This window comes from Sinocyclocheilus rhinocerous, unplaced genomic scaffold (assembly GCF_001515625.1).
Source record: "Sinocyclocheilus rhinocerous isolate Xijiao unplaced genomic scaffold, SAMN03320098_v1.1 scaffold287, whole genome shotgun sequence".
Classification (NCBI taxonomy): Eukaryota; Metazoa; Chordata; class Actinopteri; order Cypriniformes; family Cyprinidae; genus Sinocyclocheilus; species Sinocyclocheilus rhinocerous.
Genome location: NW_015633524.1, coordinates 1681141 through 1701665, shown reverse-complemented (window position 1 = coordinate 1701665; position 20525 = coordinate 1681141). Strand labels below are relative to the sequence as shown.

The window sequence follows — 20525 nt, the reverse complement described above, 5'->3', positions numbered from 1 at the left end:
ACATTATTCAAGTTTTTTTTTTTTTTTTTTTTTTAATAATAGTGTTCATCAATGTGAAAAACTACATTACCCTTAATTCTACAAAGAAATCCACCAATCAGAGAATCATGACAAATATAACTTATACAGTGCCATTCAAAAGTTTGGGAATAGTAAGATTTTGAATGTTTTTTAATGGAGTCTTTTATGCTCATCAAGACTGTATTTATTTGATCAAAAATACAGAAAAAGAAGGAATATTTTGAAATATTTTTGCAATTTATAATATTGGTTTCCTATTTTAATATACTCTAAAAAGTAATTTATTTCTGTGATGCAAAGCTGAATTTTCAGCATCATTACTGATGATCCTTCAGAAATCATTCTAATATGCTGATTTATTATCAGTGTTGAAACTGTTGTGCCGCTTAATATTTTTTTGGAACCTGTGATACTTTTTTCTTGGATTCTTTGATGAATGAAAAGTTAAAAAGGACAGCATTTATTCAAAATAGAAATCTTTTAACAAAGATTAGAATCTTCTAACAATCGAAGTCTTTACTATTACTTATCCATTTAACACATACTTGCTGAATAAAAGTATTAATTTCTTTAAAAAAAAAGGAAGAAAAAATGTATGTTGTGTATATTGCAACACAAAATTACTATTTTGAATGAACACTTCTTTTTAAATTTTTATTTATCAAAGAATCCTGAAAAAATATCACAGGCCACAAAAAATATTAAGAAGCACAACTGTTTCAAACATTTATTATAAATCAGCATATCAGAATGATTTCTGAAGGATCATGTGACGCTGAAGGATCATGAAGACTGGTGTAATGATGCTGAAAATTCAGCTTTGATCGCACGAATAAATTATATTTGAAAGTATATTAAAATAGAAAACTGTTATTTTAAATTGCAACAATATTTCAAAATATTACAGTTTTTTTCTGTATTTCTGATCAAATAGATACAGCCTTGATGAGCATAAGAAACTTCTTCAAAAAATCTTACTGGTCCCAAACTTTTGAATGGCAGTGTGTATAAAATCAACACCTTTAATAGTTTTTTATTAATCTTTTATTTATCATTATTTAACATTTTTAATTCGATTATGTTGTTCGCAATGGTTCATGGGATTGTAGTTCATTGTAGTTCTTTCCCTCGCTAAAGCAGTTACCGTACACAGTCTCATACCTTTGTAAATTTTTTTGCTTCAAATCAGTTTGTAATGTTGTGGTTCACCTCATAGCTAGTTGGTTTGGTTCATGGCTTACAATCTTTATCTTTAATAGAGACTTTTATAAAGTCCCTATGGGAAAAAATAATGGCAAATATACTTCCAGTTTGGTGTTAGCTTGCTGCAGAGCATTAGCATTAAGCCTATGTTAGCGTAATCAGCTAATCGTAAAAGAATATACTTCGTTTATGTGACAAAGCTTATCTGGCTAACCAAGTAAGCCATGCTTGAAGAATGAAAGCCTATTTTTTTTAAATTTCCAGCCTATTTCTCACATTTCTGACAACGTCGTAACTGTTTTTAACATCATTATTAGTAATCTTCCTCTCAAAAAGCTGAATTTTGTGTATTTTGAAAATTGGGTTTCAAAATACTGTTTTGTAAGCAGCGTGTCACCTTAATACATTCAAACATTTTGTTTATATTTAATAAATGCTACTTATTTTCCACTTTGCATAAGCTGGATATTATTTTCACAGGTTTGCAGGGATTAAGAATAAACGGTGACATACGACGCCACAAGGCTCAGGTTTAGGAGTTCAGACTTACCCTTTTTGTCAGCTGGGTGTCCATCATAAAGTTATGTACATGTTTTTCAGCTTTGGTTAATTCCAGTTTTTTTGCGACCACAGCGACCACCAAAGCAGTGCATCCGGCTCCCTGACAAAACAAACAGCCTCCTTAAGCTTTCAGTCTAAAACAAACCCTACGTTACGCTGAGATACGGCACTTACCATAATGCCGGTGAGGAGACAGACTCCTTTCCCACAGTATGTATTAGGGACCATATCCCCATATCCAATGGTTAGAAAAGTTATTGAGATCAACCACATGGCTCCAAGGAAATTGCTGGTTACATCCATGTTGTCATGGTATCTGGTAAGGGTAAAATGGCATTAGAAAAACAACTACAATTACTTTACGCCCACCTATGACTGACTTAATTGTAAGTTAATCAATCAGCCGTGAAAATTGTGCTAATTTGTCTCACATTATACAATTAAGTAGTGCTCACTCCACCGCAGCAGTTGGACATGCTGTCGTTGCTGTAAGCCAATACTTAATTGGCTAATTGAGGCATCTAGCTGAGTTGGGACACAACTGACTCGGTTTCCAAACCTATTTAACTGCTGTTTAAAAGGTTACGCAGCTCACAGAGGCTCTCCAGGTCTGCAACGTGAGAGATTTGATACTCTATAGGGTTTAACAGGTTGAGAGAAAGGCACAGTGTCTTTTTTTTCTCGAAATGATGCATTTTTGATACTTAGAGCTCAGTTTCTAGAAAGTGTGAATATTTTACTTCTATACAATTGTATATAATTGAAAATACATATATACAATATCTAATTATATGCTGTAACGATGGCGCACCCAACAATAGGATTTGTGTCGATCATATTTTCTAAATTAAATCACCTAGTAAAGTGTGAATTACCACAAAATAAATTTATGAATTTAAATTTGCATAATCAAAATAATATTAAAATATTATTTATAATAAAATATATTATAATATATTTTAAAATGTATATTTACATTAAAAAAAAACTCACCTAGTAACTGTAAGTTACCAAAACATGATTACATGATAACTGTATAATGTAAAAAATATATAAAATATAATAGAATATATTCTAAAATGTATATATACATTTTCTAAAATACTCACCTAGTAACTGTGAGTTACCATGAATTTATGACAAGTGTATAATTAAAAAATATATAATATAATATAAACTCTTATATATATATGTATATACATATAAACTTATGCTGGATATATATACAATGAAAATCTGGAATCTGAGGGTGCAAAAAAATCAAAATATTGAGAAAATTGCCTTTAAAGCTGTCCAGATGAAGTCCTTAGCAATGCATATTACTAATCAAATATTAAGTTTTGATATATTTACGGTAGGAAATTTACAAAATATCTTCATGGAACATGATCTTTACTTAAATATATATATATCAATTTTCAGAAAAAAAACTCACCTAGTAACTGTAAATTACCAAAACATGAATTCATAATATAATTTAAAAATATATAATCTATTAACAGAATATAATAGAATATATTTTCTAAATTATATAATCTAAAATACATATTCTAAAATGTATATATATATATATATATATACGTAGTAACAGTGAATTACCAAAATAACATTACTACTACTGTGTAATTGTTGGTATATATGAATAGTGTAGTTATATTCATACAATTTTAAGTGCGTCTCAAAGACCTCCTAAAAATCTCTCCATCAAACAAACTTCTACTGTCAGAGCAACAAAGCGGGCCACCTTTCGCACGCCCTCACAGTCCAGGCGGCGATGATCCACAGAGAAATGGTGAACACCAGCAGCACTGTCCCGGGACAGATAGTCATGAGGGTCTTCATGACAAAGCGTGTGTTGAAGTTTATCTTGTTGAGGGCACCGATACTGCGCGACGACGCATCGGTGAAGAGTTTGCTATGCAGCAGCATGACGCGAGCAATGAGGTACAGACGGAGAAACATGGGAATGGACAAGATGATATCCACGTCAGCGTCTGTCTTGGACGGTGCGTAGGAAAAGGCGAGCCGCGCCGTCCACGTGAAGGTGTAGTTGCCCGGGATGGGGTGTATGGCGCACACCAAGATCTCCAAAGTAGGTCAGTACACTTGAATCAAAACGCGATCTGGACAAGTGTCTGTGAATATTAAGCTGCAAAAATTAAATATGAATCCTGTATGTTCTGCGTGTCTATAAATGGCACAGATGCACGGTTTCGTTTACTATACACATACTGAAGTGCCACCTTAATTTATGAGTACATGTACACATAAATATAATCTCTAGAACTGCTCTGAGAGTCACTTTATGAGCATTTTACGGTTTCTTTTGAGTAAATCTATCTTTATCATCAATCATATACAACCTAAACCTAAACGTCTTCACAGCAACCCTTCGGTTTAACTTGAAGTAACCCTGACAGAAATATTACTTCATGTAATGATAGTACTACTACTAATAATACAATTATTACTAAAACATTATTTTTAAAGGAATATTCACCAGAAAAAATATATATTTACCAGAATTTATTTAGCAGAACATTTTAAATACACAACACAGTTTTTCTGAAAAAAAGAGAAATAAATAAAATATTTTTTTAATTAAATCAATTAATTAGAGATACTTCTGATTATTAATATTTAATGAAATCATTAAAATGAAATTCAGAAAATTAATACAAATCAGAATTTAGTAAAAAATTTAACTGAATTTGAGAAATAAAAAACATTTCATAGGGCTTTAAAAATGTAACTTTTGTTAAACTTTTAATGAATTGCTGTTTAATATTGTAAGTTTTATGATTTCAATTAATTAGACATGCTTTTTGATTAATAAAATTTAATTTAACCATTATCTTCTCCGTTTTTAGTGTATCTCTGTGGCAGAATTACAGCGCCACATGCTGGTCTGGCATGTATACTACATCGTTTTGTGTCGGTTTTGTGGTTTCGTGTGGTTTCTCAAGATATTTCTTGAGAAGAGGAGAAAAAAAAGATCGGATAGGGAAAGCTCTGGCTTCATGTGGACGTAGCCTTAAACTCCTGAAGAAACAGACTAACCGTTCACACAAACTGTTTTCTTTTTGTGTGACAACCAAACCACAAACCAAAAAAACTGTATTTAATGAATGGCTCGCATAATTGCATGAAAGGTATAATTGCTTGTTTGCATAGTTGCTCATTTTTATTTTGGCCAATTATGCACTAGTATGACAATATATAAAATAAACAGCAATATTTACCTACTAGGATATTTTAACATAAGAAAAACTATTCAAATATTGCTGTTTATCTTAGGTATTATCATATTAGTGCATAAAGGTGCTAAATGATTAAACATTATTCTTCTGTATTGAAACACCTTTACAGTACTAAACTACATTTTACAGTATTTTACTTTTTACATTAAATAAATAAAATTTGCTAGGTGAAATTATAGATGATTGAAAAAATCCATAAATCCATAAAAATATACATTTTGAGATATTGAATATCATAAAAATGCAGAAAATATTGGGACTGAAAAGTATTGAGCTATTTTGCAATGCCTTCCTTAATTTGTTTATAATACTTTATAATTTAAACATGTATATTTAATTTTTAATTTGGTTTTTATAGCAAAACAGACTCGTTTGCAGTACATCAATCAGTTTAAACTGTGCATTTCAATCAGTGTATCACTTCAGAACTCAACTAAAATCAATGATTTGCTTATATTGTCACTCAAAAATGTTCATGTGACAATTTTCATATATTAAAATGATTATATATTTGTCATATTAGTTCATAAAGGGCCTAAATGGAAAAAAAATTAGCATTCATTATTAATGAAAAACATTTACATTTAAGTTGCTGATGATGGTTTATATGACAGAATTTTATAGTCATTTTATAGATAATAGCTAAATATTGAGATACTAAATATCATAAAAATATTGATCTATTTTGCAAAGCCTTAGTATGAGCAACAATAATAAATGGTAATAGTAATGCTTGCAAGCAAGAATTTTTTTATTATGTAATTTTTAATGTAATTTTTTATGTATTGTAAATTGTCTTTTTTTGTATGCTGGTCTTGCTGTAAAACTAATTGCCCTTAGGGGACATATAAAGAAAGAAAGAAAGAAAGAAAGAAAGAATCAGTAAAAATGAATTACAAAGAAATTTAGTCAAATGGACTGGTGTTTTTTAGTTTTTTTTATTTATTTTCTGAGCACTAAATTTCTTCAAAGGCAATAATTTTAAGGTACGACAATTGTTAAAATAATTTTTTCAGACTTTTTATAATATATATATATATATTTATTCAAAAAATGTAAGTAATTGTTTTTTTTTTAATAAAAAGGTTTTTATTTTTATTTTAATTGTTTTATGCCAAAAAGAGCATTACATCCGTGAAGTTTGATTCATCAGTTCATCATCAAAACTATATTAGTGCATAAAGAGTCCAAATTAAAATTATTAAATATCATTCTTCATTATTCAACTACATTTTTATTAAGATTTTACTTTTTTACATTAAACATATTAAAAATAGCCTACTTCACTACGAGTTGAAATGTAAAAAAAAAAAAATGTTTTAAGCCATTTTATACAAAATACATAAAAATTTAGTTACTGATAGGCCTACTGAAATATTAGGCCTTACTTGAGCAATAATAATAAATGGTAATAGTAATGATTTCTTTAGCAACCATCCATCACTATAAATCTTGAATCATTCGGACAGAAAAATAAATCCTTCATGCCTCAAAGCTTTTAGAGGTTTTTTTTTTAGCCAAAAGACTGTAATGACAAAATAAACATTTCCATTTGAGACCCTTGTATACCACCTACACATGTTAGTCACATGAATCACACTGCCTCAAAATACGACACTAATCCCTCATATTCATACGACGCACATGCGAACAAAACACACACTCCTACAACATATCCTAATTCAAACACAGCAAAAATACAGCAAAAACACGGGATTCTACCAAAAATAAAATCAGGCCTCGTGGATCTAATCACGTTTGGACGTTCCCGTCTACACTGACTCATGACAGAAATCGTAAGACCAGAAGAAAGGGAGATTTTAGAGCAGATAAGACACATCAAGTGTCCTAAAAGGCCTGACAATTGCCAGAGATGCTGTAACATTAACCAGCCCGTCTGTTAGTTTAGGCTGTTGTTCGACTTTCCGTGCGAGTGTAACTTAGACAGCGAAACACAAGCTGGCTTTCCGAACGGTGACAGACGCTATCTTACTCAAAGCTTAGCAACAACAACAACCACCAACAAACCAACAGTTGCCTGCACAAAGGATGATAAGCGTGAAGCTTTAATTTTGTTTATATGAGGAAAACATGTCACGAAGCCACCGCTTTCAACTTACTAGCTTCAAAACGGAGCAATTAAACATTTAAAATGGGTTATGTAAGGAAACCTACTTGGTAGGTAAAACCAATTATGGTAATGGACGACCTGCAACACAATACTCAAGGGTGCTTCACCTTCAAGCATCCAATATTCCAACCGAGTGCTTGAGCGGGTAGTTATGGAAAAATGCTGAATTTGACAACAGAGGGGAAGTTGCACTTGTAATGCCCTGGTTACGACAGCTAAGGGTCGTACCTGATAACCTCAACAAGTCCGAGAGCGTGACTGCAGCCACTTGTTAAACCAAGACGAAGCAGATGTGTGAAATATAGATAAAAATCATTCGAAAAATAATAACCGAGCAAATAGAATGACTACTTGTAGATTTGTTGCCTTATGCTAAAGCATTACGAAGGATGTTAGTGAAATAGAATAGTATTTTCTTTCAATTCTGAATGCCAATTATTTAAGGTATGAAAATTATTGAAAATCATCTTTTCTAATGTTTTGTAATACCAAAGAATTTAAATTTGAGCAACATTATTTGAGCAATATTAAAGGTAATAGTAATGCTTGCTTCAGCAATCATTACTAAAAAGGAATTAGGAAAAACTTTGTCAAATAGATATTTTTTAGGGATTTTTAAAAATGTTGAGCACTACATTTCTTCAATGACAATTATTCGGAGGTATGAAAATTGTATAATAATTTATATTTATAATATCTTCGAATTTAAACTTAACATATATTTTTTTATTTGTAGCAAAAAAACGTTTGATTCATTTCTATGAATCAGTTCAAACTGTCCATTTCAAATCAATATATCAATTCAAAACGCAATTCAGTGATTGGATTTTTATTATACCTTACCTTAATACCTTAACATTTTTAATTACATTTTTTTTACATTTTTTATTTGACATTTTTATAGCAAATTATAGAGTAGCATTAGAGTTGGTGAGTTTGATTCATTTACATGATACATTTGAGCTGATTCAATTCATAACTCGGCTCAATTCAATGATTCATTTGCGCTATTTACTCAAAAATATTAAAGTGGCATTTATCAAATACTGTATTAAAGTTTTACATTAAATAAAATTCAGGTAAATAATATTATTGTTTAATGCATATAGGAAAAATAAAAATGGTTAAATATCATTCTTGTGTTTGTTTATAATATATGTAATATGGCAATTATTTGAATATTTGGAAAGTTCTGTTTAAAATTATAACACCTTAGAATTTTCTGTGGATAAATTACAGTATAACTGAACAATTTAATCTTTAAAATGAACATTATTAATAGATTTGGTTTAGTTGCAGATTTTTGACTCATCAATATTCCGAATTTTTCTCAAGTCTATTAACGTTACAGCTACATTTGTCGCATATCAAAGAGTGCAGGTATATTTGCAGTAGTAGCTCCATCACCATCGTTTAATACAGTTGCAGTAAGTCCTATGAGATACAGCACTCAGCCCGAATGATGGATGCAAGGCTGACTTTAGCAGAGCATGTGGATTAATGAAAACCGCAATAAAAAAACGGCCTAAACTGATCAGCGCAACACAAGGTCGATGGCTCTTCTGAAGCAGCCGCACTCACTGTTGCTTTACCAGACCTGAACTCTGTTAAAACACAGCGACGACACGGTAATCTATCAAACACGTGTCCGTACAGGGGGCTCGCTGCTTTTGCTCCTGTTTTCGCCTTGACAAGGGCACGGACAAAAGGTCGTCTGCCTTTGTGCTCTTCGTCTGTCTAGTAGGCAGCAGGGGTTGGTTACTGGTTTCAGAAGAGCTCAATATAACTAATGGAGCATGGCTCAATATTTAATCTGTGTAATGTAGAGAATGGGAACATATATCTTGTCGCTAAGAAAAGAAATCGCTCAATCTCATTAGAGAATTAGGTAGAGAGGTTCAGCCCAATTACAAATTAATGCAATGGTTAATTTATGATATCAAAGTGGGTCCTAAGAGGCCACTTTGCTAAGTAAATCCTCAGTTGTAAGTTGCTTTCAGCTTTCAAGTTTCTTTGAAGGAGGACCCGCATGCTTTCAGTTTGCATTTGTGTAATTGAACGCTGCCAGAAAAGGATGACAGCTGTTGTATTATTAAGTTAACTGTAACCTCTTTTCTTTAGCGGTTTTAATTAAACATACGCAAAATAAAACAGTAAAACATAAAAGCCACCATTTCATATGAAATTAATTCAAGCCATAAAATTGCTTAGTTTAATTTTAAAACATCTATACTGTAACTTATCTCAAAGAAAAACTGACCACTTTGTAACATATAGGCCTGGCCTACAGAAAAGAACATTTATGTTTAATCTATCTAATAGTGTGTTGGTCATACTATACAATGATTTATAGCTCATAAAGAGCTTTAAAAAATAATTGCATATTAAATCGCAATCGCAATATTGGTAAAAAAAATCGCAATTAGATTATTTTCCAGAACCGTTCAGCCCTACCACTTCAAGTCTCCTCTCTAGCAATTTAAAATTTAATTAAATTACATTAAAAATTAAATTAAATATTAAGAAATTGTAGAGCTTATTCCTTCTACTAAAACATTACGCAGAGTAGTAATAAAATATTTTGTTAAACCAAGGAAGAGTGAAGTTGAAATTGAAAAAACGTCGAAATTGAAAATTATTTTTATAATGTTCTGTCTGAAATTATAATACCTTTGAATTTTTTATGGAATAAATTACAGTGTAGATGCTCTAGAAAGTAAATTCAATTATTGTTGTTGATCCTATTCCTAACAATAAAACATTACAGAGAACAATGTTTCGGTAAACCGAAGCCACAATTTTATTTATTTATTTTTTGCACACTAAATTTCTTCAAATTACAATTATTTAAAGATATTTGAAATTATATAAAATTACTTTTATATTTTGCCTAACATTATAACACCTCAGAATTTTCTAAGAGCTAAATTACAGTAGATGCTGTAACAATATATATTATATAATAATTTGAATTATTATATTTAAATTTTAAATTAACTACACCGTCTACTAAAACATTGCAAAGAATAGTAGTAACATGTTTCAGAAAAAATCAGGCAAGAGTGGAGGGATTTTATTTATTTATTTGCATTTTTTCGTGCACTAAATTTCTTCAAATGACAATTAGTTTAATATATTTCAAATATTTAAGATTACTGATTTTTAAAAATAAATTAAATAACGTTCTGTCTAAAATTACAACCCCTTAGAATTTTCTCTGAGCTAAATTACAATATAGATACTCCAAGGAAAAATTGAAATCGCATCATATGACCCCTTTAAACAATTAGATTAAGTTTAATTCAATATTCAATTACATTTAAAGCCAGAAGACATCTCAGATTAACTTTATTTAAATGAACATCTTTTACTTTAATCTTATAATCTCTATACTGTAATCCAGCTCAGTGAAAACTCAAGGGTCAGTGGTGAAGGATGGATACGTGACACTCGGCAGTCGTCTCAGGTAGAGTTAGCTGTTACAGGAAAAGGCAGTGCACATCCTCTATAGTGCATCAGCGCTGCTCACGTGCACTCATCACCTGAATCTGCCCTATACATGTGTTAGACATCCCGAAATACAGGTGATTTGTGGTTCAACTGCAGCTAACCATCATATTTCATTGATAAACTGCTGATACAAATGAAGGTCATTGTAAAAAAAAAAATGAAATACCTATATTTCATATCAATATGGCGATGATGTGCATGTATTTGTAATGCGTAGAGCCCCCGTCTGGTCCCTTCAGAGAGACACATTTCTCTGGTAAAGCATTCCCATGATTGATGTCCCTCAGAGACTTGTGGGCCCTAAATATTACAGAGAGCGCAACTGGCTCATGAATACACGCCGTTATAATTCAACAGTGTGAAAAGTAATAAAACTGCTCAGGCATTTATGGTTGCAGAGCCAGGGCTCTTAATGGCTTTTTTTGGGGGGGGTGGATTTGCATGCATATTACAAAACAGTGATGTTGTTTCATGTACATGCAGTACAAACACACCCATGTATGTTTCCATGTACTGTCACAATTTTATGTTGCAATCTGATTGAATTAAAAAAACATCTGGAAAACAACAATGCACGCTTATTTGTACGCTGAGGAGAAGCATTATTGTATTAAAGGAAGAGTACACCCAAAAACGACACTTTTGTCAAAATTGATGTTGTTTCAAATCCATACTTTGCATTCAAGATATAAGTATTATCTGTGCATGCATTTCCTGGGAACTGAACTCATGGGCTTGGTGTTGTAGGCGCCATGTATTACTTTTTGAGGAGACTTTTGTGGAGTTTGGCACAAGCTGGCTCTGTAAATCATTATCTGAATTCATTGTATGGAAAAGAGCAGCTTGAACATTCAATCAAACATCTCCTTTTGTGTTTTACAAAAATAATAATAATAATAATAATGGAAAGAAACAGAACATAATCATTGTATAGATAAGTGCGTAAAGGTGATTTTTATTAATTTTTTTAGTCCCACTTTATATTAAGTGGCCTTAACTACTATGTACTTCTATTTAAATTAATAATTTGATATAATGCACTTATTGTGTACATACATGTTTTGCATAGTACTTATATTTTTTTAAATATCTGCATGTAATTGCATCAGTAATTATTTTCTGTAATTACATTTATAATTGCACTGTTGACCCATCCCTTACACCTTAACCCACCCTTAAACCTACCCATACGACCAAACCTGTCCCTAACCTTACCCGTATCCCACTTCAATAGCAGCAAAAGTATTTCACAATACAATATGAACACAATTGTACATTGTACTTTTTGTACAGTACATTGTAGTTAAGGCCACTTAATATAAAGTAGAACCGATTTTACATTTTTTATTTATTGTTTAATTAATTTTAATTTTAATTAACTGTATTGATTTGAACAATTTTATTATTTTCCCAGGACTGCAAATCACAATTTTAAAATTGAAATGTTCTGACCATTAGAGCCCTGAAAGAATGAATATGAAAGAAAGAGATAGAAGTGGCATAAATCAATAAATCTTTGATGCTGCATTTCTCCAGCTCTTAAGAATGATAGTAAATAATGACAGAATTTTCATTTCTGTGGACTTTTTCTTTCTTAACACCGAGATACAAGAGCCTATAGTGAGTTGAAAGGGTCCACTTTATATACCCTCCTTCTTTTTCATCAGTGCAACAGAGGTCATCGGCCACCAGAATGTTTTATATCTAAGGTAGATTGTCTGGTTTTGTTGTCATCAGATTACACGGTTTCTCATTCCTCTGCTATGGCAGCAACACCTAGTTGCCTTCACCTCAATGGCCACACTGAGGAAATCTCAACATGGCTCTTTGACATCTCAGTTGGACGGCTGTTCATCACCTGCGGTCTTGGCAAGGCTGAGTACCTAAATTCAACGTTTCTTCCATCCCCGTTGAAGGTCAGTTTTTTTTGTCTTCTTGTTTTGTCTGCCAGTGCATCAAAAACCCTGGAGTCATACTAGATCACGATGCAGAAACCACCTGATTGAGCAACTTCACAAGTCAGATTTAAGAATGATTCATAATTCATGCAGCGTTCTGCAGCTTTAGTCATTGTCAACGACATTATGGCAAATGACTCACTATTGCTTTGACTTTACCGCAACGCGATCTTTTACAAGAATAATTCACTCTGTGGAACACACAAGAAGATATTTTGAAGAAGGTTAATGCTGCTCTTTTCCAATTAAAGTAAATGGGAATGGATGACGTGAAAAGAGCCAATAAAGCACAGCAAAAGTAGTCTATGTGACTTCTGTCAAGTCTTATGATGTGTGTGATATGTGTCTTGATGCACAATTTTCCTGTATATAGGCTACACTAGGGCTGGACAATATGGCCAAAATTGATATCACGATATATTTCTTATCCTTTGGACTAATCTGTCCACCCCACAAGAAATTAACAGTGATTTTTCCCTATTGGACAAGCCACACATGGTTTCACTTCATAATAAGCCTGTCTGATTCAACTTGAATGAGATATTTGTGTCTATTTGCAAGTTAAATGAAAAAATAATAAATTAATAAATAATTTCTACAGGGTTCCCACACTTTTTGACAACTGGATTAGACTTTATAAAATCATTGTATACATAATGCACATAAAAAATTATTTATGTTATATGAATTACTATTCAATTGTATTACTTCATTTTCTATTAGTTAATTTGCTCATTCATTTAATAAGGCCTGCATATCACAGTTCACTGAAATGTGCTGGTTTCCCATGACCATGGGAACTCTGAAAGAATGAATATGAAAGAAGGAAAACGAAAGAAGTGGAATAAATCAAATAAATCTTTGATGCAACATTTCTCTGGCTGCAGAGTATTTTAAGAAACATCATTGAAGACCTTTCAGAAATTTACAGGATTTCATCCTCACCAACACCAGCTAAAAGTCTTCATCTTTTTTTGTTAATGCATTACTTAATGCAAAGAAATGCATTACAATGGAAATATGGATGCTGAAATGTATAAAATTCACCAGTAATACAACAATCCACTGATGCAAGGTCACAGGACTGAGTGCTTTCAAAGTACTACAACCAAGTCAAGTTCTTTCTCTCAACAAATATGGGCAAAAACTGCCTTAAGTGCAGATTTAGACACTTACTAATACCAATATGGAGACATTGTACGGAAAGCCTCCATACATAATCTATAAACTACATTTCTGTAGAGAAAGCCCAAGTGCAAGTCCATAGTCAACACAGTTAATAGACTACGAATCTCAGGTTATGCTCTAGTAGATTTCTGTAATGATTTTATGAAGATTAATAAGTACTCTATTAGGAAAAATGTCCATTCAACCTGGCCTTGTCTATCCAACTAGCTGATAAACTGTGAACGGCTACTGTTAAACAAGGTCACTGACAGGATTTCATGGCATGATTCGATTAAGCCGGTGAGAAATGGAGAGGATGCAGTACTATTGAAGATAATCAGATTGTAATTCTATGGTAATGGGTATCATTTCAAGAGCAATGTGTTGAGCATTAGTCTGGAGGAGAGAATGTGTTAAAAACTGCAGAACCGAAAAAGCACCAAAATTAACATGACAGTGAAGTGAAAACACAGTAAACAGCTCTTACTTATTTTTTAAAAAGAGTTACCTGGATTTCCCTGGCATGATATATGATAATCAACCCAAGAAGAATTATTGTAGAAAGGCTTATCAGGCATTTTAGGGCTAAAGAATACAGTGACTCCTGAAAAAAAAAAGAGAAGAAAAGGACAAATTCAACTCATTTGGATTAGTTGGTGTAAACACACTACAATTGCATTTTGATTAAACCTGTAAAAATATTACTGCAACACATTACTATGTTTTATATGAATGATTCCAAGACTTTGTAGACTTTTGTGAGGGATTGGATTAAGTTACGCCTTCCTGAAAATACCAAAACCTAAGCACTAATGCAAGCACATCTGAGACCATTACATGATTTAACTGAAATTTGACTTTAACCTTCCATGTGGCGACATATTTTCCTTCATTTTCAACATATTGACAAAACAATAATATGTCATTTTTAAAACACACTATGATTGATTTTCCTGGTGTTTGGGGATTGCCCTATTAAAGTCATTCTGATGCAGATAAATAGCTTTTTCTGTTCACAGATCAACCATCTAACATGATTTAACCATTATTTTGAGAAAATATGAATGCTGTCATTTGGAATCCCTGTGGCAAATTGAATCGCAGTAATGCATATCCTCTATGGGACTTTTATAGATAGAGGCATCAATTATATTACTGCAATTATTTATTTATTTTAAAGTACTTATAGTAATAAAAATGCATTTATACATAACACAATTATGACTTATTTTTCCAGTAATGTTCTACAGAAAGTCAAAGAAGAAGAGTGCACAATTGACACTAAAAGTAATTATTCCAGCAAAAGTTAAGTAATAATTATTAACTCAAGTTTGAGTCTCTTTCAACTTGATTAACGTATAACAGTTAGTTCCGGTAATTTGATTGGTCGAGCTTCCCAATAGTGCTGCTAACATTAGGAAGTTTCACTGTTTGTTTGCGTCATTCCAGTGTTTTCTTTCACGAACAGAAGCGGAGTTGTGTCATTTTTGCATTCATTAATAATATTAATTATGTGTTTATTGAGCTGTTTAAATGCGGCCAAATCACAGCACAAAGGACAGCACTCCTGTTTGAGCGATACTGCTTAAATATGTCGTTCATAAAAGAACACGAATTTTAAAGCTCTAAAAGATTTTTTGTAATATTGGAACAATTTTACGCAGCTAAACGATTCCGTAACGAAAACCGACGAAGCAAAGCGTCTTCCAGTAAACGTGACCTTGCCACAGATCTTCTTTTATCCATCCACGCCGCGCACTTTCCAAACTTGTAGTTTTTCCTCTCTCCCTCGCTCGCCAGCTGGCAGACCGGACTTAATGAATTCTGACCTAGATGGGGGGACCTGCAGGATTTGGGGACTATTAAGTTACGCACCTTTCCGTAGGCTCCCCAAGAGAGTTCAGTTTCAATGACCATCACCACGATGCCAAACATCCCAAAGATGAGCGCGTAGTCGCTCAGACGCTTTCTTTTCTCAAACAGGGCCCTCCTGTGTCCGAGCTTCTGTCCAATGTTCTGGTTCTTCTTTTTGCCCGATTTGCCGCTACATCCACCCCCTCCGCCTCCGCCTCCGCCTCCCCCGTCCCCCGCCGAGTAAGGCATGAGGGTGGTGGAGTTGTTCTCCGGCTTGGAGGCGAGCGTGTCGGACGCGTCCGCCGCAGAGACGGGCTGCAGCGGCTGGGACTCCGAATCAAACTCGTGCAGGTTTCTGCGGGACGAGCTCAAGTTGCTGAGCGGCCGCATCACGCCGCCGTTGTATCTGCAGCTGCTCATGGCTATTTGGGTGTAAGAGTTACTCTCTCTGTGGCTGCTGGCCGGACTGCCCCGAATTTGCTGCCGGTTGTGATCGCGATGAGGATGATGATGGTGTCTGGATGAACTACCATGACTAGAGGGCGTGAACTCGCTGTACTGAGCGCCTTGCCTGGTTGAAGATGAGACGGACGGTGTCCTTAAAGTTCCCAGCGGCGTCCCGTGCAAAGGCTGGCTTTTTCTGGCATCCTCGCAGGTGGAGGAGTTGTTGCAGGTGCAGTGCCTGATGGAGCGCTCTTCCTCCCGTCCGCAGTAGTGCTGCTGGTGCTGCTTATAGTGCTGCTGCTCTGGATAGAAATCGTTCTGCAACTGCAATGGGGTTTCCATCTCAGAGCTGCCGTTTAAAGCAGAGCCCCGTGCATGCACCCTACCGAGGGGGCGTTGTGATGAGTAACGGAGGATAAAAGCTGGCGCGAGGTTGGACCCACCTCGGCTTCTGTAGAAGTGCGAGCGCGCTTCCGATTGGCCGAGAGAACCAAAACAACTGGGCTGACGTCACGCGGGGAAGGTGGCAACATGCGGTTCAAATGTGCAGCATTCACAACTCAGTGCTCTCGACGGTTTACTCTAGGTCTTATAGGTCTCTGACTTAGAAGGTATAATATTTTTGAATGCGTGCTTCATAATGAATTTAATATGATTTCATTTTAAATGTAAATTAAATGTATATAGAAATTGTAAAGATTTTTTAAAAGGGTTTTGTTAAAAAATAAACATCAAAATGTGTCAACAATCAAGCAATCATTTTTTTAAATAAAAAAAAATCACCGAGCTTATCTGACATATGCATACCTTAATTTCTGTTCTTTACTATTCTGTTTTTATTTCTTTACTTGAATTTTTAAATATGCACAATTTATATAGTCAAATTAGCGCATAATTAGCTTTATTAATTCAATACTATAAACTTCAGTTTAAATACATATATACATAGTCTGAATGAAACACCAGTCAGTCTTGTTCGCATGAAGAGAAATAGAGAAGAAGAATTATAAATGTTAAAATAAATGGCCATACACAATTAAATTTACGCAAAATTACGTTACTGAAACTCAGTTCTTTCATTTTGGATATGTTGTTTTCTCTTGATGAAAGTCATGAACAAAATGGAGGAATAAATGAAATCTCTCTTTCATTGTTATTTGTGGAGAAAATAACACTCTTTCTGGAGCCTATCTGTAGGCATGCCAATTTTGAATAAAGGATCAAATAAAAAGTGAATAATTCAATAACTCATAATACACAAAAGACTTCCACTTGTAATGATGTTACCTGCAGAAAGTACCGAACGCATTTGAATGGATTGTTTTAGTGAACCGATTCAAAAGATCCGATTCAGTGGGATGAATCAAAATCGCCACTAGTCACAGTACACGTGCGCCTGACTACGTTTTTAAAGTCATGCTATATGCGGTATTATTGTACTATTCGTCTGCTGATGCACTGAGAATCAGTCAGTTTCTAGCCTTATCCTTATGTAAAGGCATGATTTGCAGACTAGCACGCGTGAAAGAGTCGCTGCAGTATTACTGCAGTCGCAGCACGTCACCTCGCAGCGTCAGCAGCATCTGAAAACCCTTTGTTATTGTTGTCTCGCCTCTTGCCAACTCGCATCCTTATGAAGCAAGATCAAGCGCTCCGGTGCACAGGAATGTTGTCAATCAAATAACCAAGCGCTCACAGTCGGGCAGCTCATTACATCACGGAGCCAGAGTTTGAATGAAAGGAAAATGACTGGATTTATGTGTTGCGATTCTGGAACTAGACAGATTTACTTGAACACAGGGCAGGTTGCATTCAAAGACATGCGATGGTTTTATACTGCTGCATTTTTCAGTGTGAAACTAGTTTCTTAGATATTTTGTTCAGTTGATTTGTCTTCAATTGACTCTTATTTTTCATGTAAAATGTAAAAGAGAGAGAGAGAAACAAGACAGAATTTAAATTTTGGGTCAACTATTCATCTATTTTACTGTATATACACTGTATATATAAGGGCCATTCAGAATTGGTCCAAAGTCAGAGTTGGAAACCTCTTGAAAATTTTTTTTTGTCTGTATGCAAATTGTATAATGCAAGGTACACATTTCTAGTACTAATTGTGCAGTTAATTATCATATTGTATTTTCAGAAAGTTTTGGAATATTTGTCCTTGTAACTTGCATACTAAACCATAATAAAATACAAAAAAAACTGCATAACTGTACTAAAATTTTGTTTATTTCCCCCAAATATGAGGATAATGTGTTCCCTTTTGTCACTACCGAAACAATGACGACATGTTTTGATCGTGACTGTTTCGGTAGTGACAATTCTATGGGATAACTCCCAAAAAACAAAACAAAAAGATGTCACTTTCCACCAAATTCCACCAAATGTTTGGTTTGTGACAGTGTGAATGTTTCGGTAGTGACAATTTTAGATACTTTTGATCCTAGCTCAGAGATTCTAATCAACATATGGTTAGCTAGCACAGTTCTGAACAGTGGAACACATATAAAAACTAAATGTTATGGAATAACTCCCAAAAAAGTGTACTTAATTGCAGAAAAAAGGCATTCGGTAGTGACATTCCTTAAAGTTACACACAGATTTGTCAGATTTTTAAACACATTTACCTCAAAATGATGGGGCCTATCTACTCATCATGTCGCTATAAGAGAAAGTGATACATAAATATTTCCTGATCATAAATTTAGGGGTGTAGTTAAAATCAGTCTCAGCCAATGGACTATACATTGTTTCGGTAGTGACAAAAAAGTGCGGGACACATTTTTTACATAAAGTTTCATAATTTCCAAAGAAAATATAAAATAAATATTTTTTTTTAACTTAACTTTTTAAAAGAATAAAAAAGATACTTTTAAAAACAACAATGGGAAAAATATATAAAAATTATTTCAATATAATTTTCATAAGTTGAAATTTAGGGGTTAGGGTTCAGGACAGCCACCTCCCAATTGAAATACCCAATAAATGATGATTTTATATATATTAAGCTTACTAATATTTTACATATTATTGTGGGTTTCGATAGATAATAGAAGGATCTTAGTAAACATCTAAGATTCGAAGAGGCTACTTAAATGCTTTTTAAATGTGTTCTTCGGTTGTGGGACAGCAGTTTGGACCAGTTCTGTAGAATGGCCCATATAGTGAAATATTACATAATTTTACTGTTACATTGTATATTGTGAAATAATATTACATTAACATTTTATTAATATTATTAACAGTAATATTGTTAATTATTATTTAAAAATCTATTTGAATATATTTTACAATGTAATTTATTCCTGTGATGGAAAAGCTGAATTTTCAGCATCATTACTCCAGTCTTCAGTGTCACATGATCCTTCAGAAATCATTCTAATAAATCCTTCCATTGCTCAGATATGATTGGTGCTCAGTTATTAATAGCCTAATGGTTCTTCTTATTTTCAGTGTTAAAACAGTTTTTGCTGCTTAATATTTTGTTGAAACTTTTTAAGGATTCTATGATGAATACAAAATTCAGAGGAACAGCATTTATTTGAAATAGAATCTTTTGTGACATTATACATGTGTTGCTGTCATTTTTGATCAATTTAATGCATATTTGATGAATAAAAGCATGCATTTCTAAAAAATATATATATATATAAAACACATATACACACATACCCCAAACATCTGAATGGGAGAATATCACGGTTTCTGCATAAATATTAAGTAGCACAACTGTTTTCACCATTTATATTAATAATAAATGTTTCTTAAGCAGCAAATAATCATATTAGAATGATTTCTGAAGGATCCTGTGACACTGAAGACTGGAGTAATGATGCTGAAAATTCAGTTTTGCATCACTGGAATAAATTACATAATAATAATTAAGATAAAATAAAAATGTAATGTATCGTATTAAAGTTCATACTCTCGCTCGGTCCCCTGTGACTACACGTACGTACGTTACCTTCGCGGCCACCGTAGTTACAGATGTTACAACCGGCTAGCGTGATTACGCTGTCTTCATTCATTAAAAACATTAGGTACAATACAACCCGGTGAAATATCCCAAAGACTCATAACGTGCAGAGAAATGGTCCGAGTTAAAAGGGTTTTCTGGTATTTACCGATGGCCGAAGCCGATGCGAGGCTGTTATTGACAAAGCAATAATTTATTAGCTCGCCGGTGAGCGAATTCTTTGTTAGAGAGAAATGCTATTCTTGTCCGAAAATCAGCTCATTCCAGTTGATAGATAGTAGATTCGGGGAAGCACGAGTCAGAAGTCGATGATTGTATCGATTGAAATGCATGACATGGCGCGTAAAGCTGGACTGAGCTGTTGATAACGCGTTAAGACTGAACAATGAGGAGGAAGAAAGGAGCAGCATCCTCTAATCATGTGGGTCCCTCGG

The 20525-nt window shown here is 33.5% G+C and overlaps 2 protein-coding genes across 2 annotated transcripts in view; both read right to left on the bottom strand.

Annotated features, from left to right (window-relative positions):
• The window catches only part of LOC107744128 (small conductance calcium-activated potassium channel protein 2-like), a 4900-nt gene extending 1080 nt beyond the window's left edge, over nucleotides 1–3820 (bottom strand). The window contains exons 1-3 of the mRNA XM_016557633.1: nucleotides 3530–3820; nucleotides 1960–2101; nucleotides 1775–1885 (exon numbers count right to left, since the gene is read on the bottom strand). Of these exons, the coding sequence (XP_016413119.1) occupies nucleotides 1775–1885; nucleotides 1960–2101; nucleotides 3530–3747 (471 nt within the window). The 5' untranslated portion in view covers nucleotides 3748–3820. The remainder of the gene's footprint in view (nucleotides 1–1774; nucleotides 1886–1959; nucleotides 2102–3529) is intronic.
• A 10293-nt stretch (nucleotides 3821–14113) lies between these two features.
• LOC107744127 (small conductance calcium-activated potassium channel protein 2-like) lies at nucleotides 14114–16737 on the bottom strand. Its single transcript, XM_016557632.1, has 3 exons — nucleotides 15687–16737; nucleotides 14320–14415; nucleotides 14114–14207 (listed from the first exon to the last, which is right to left on the bottom strand). The coding sequence occupies exons 1-3, from the start codon at nucleotides 16449–16451 to the stop codon at nucleotides 14136–14138; spliced, it is 933 nt and encodes a 310-aa protein (XP_016413118.1). The 5' UTR covers nucleotides 16452–16737; the 3' UTR covers nucleotides 14114–14135.
• Between the last annotated feature and the right edge of the window lie 3788 nt (nucleotides 16738–20525).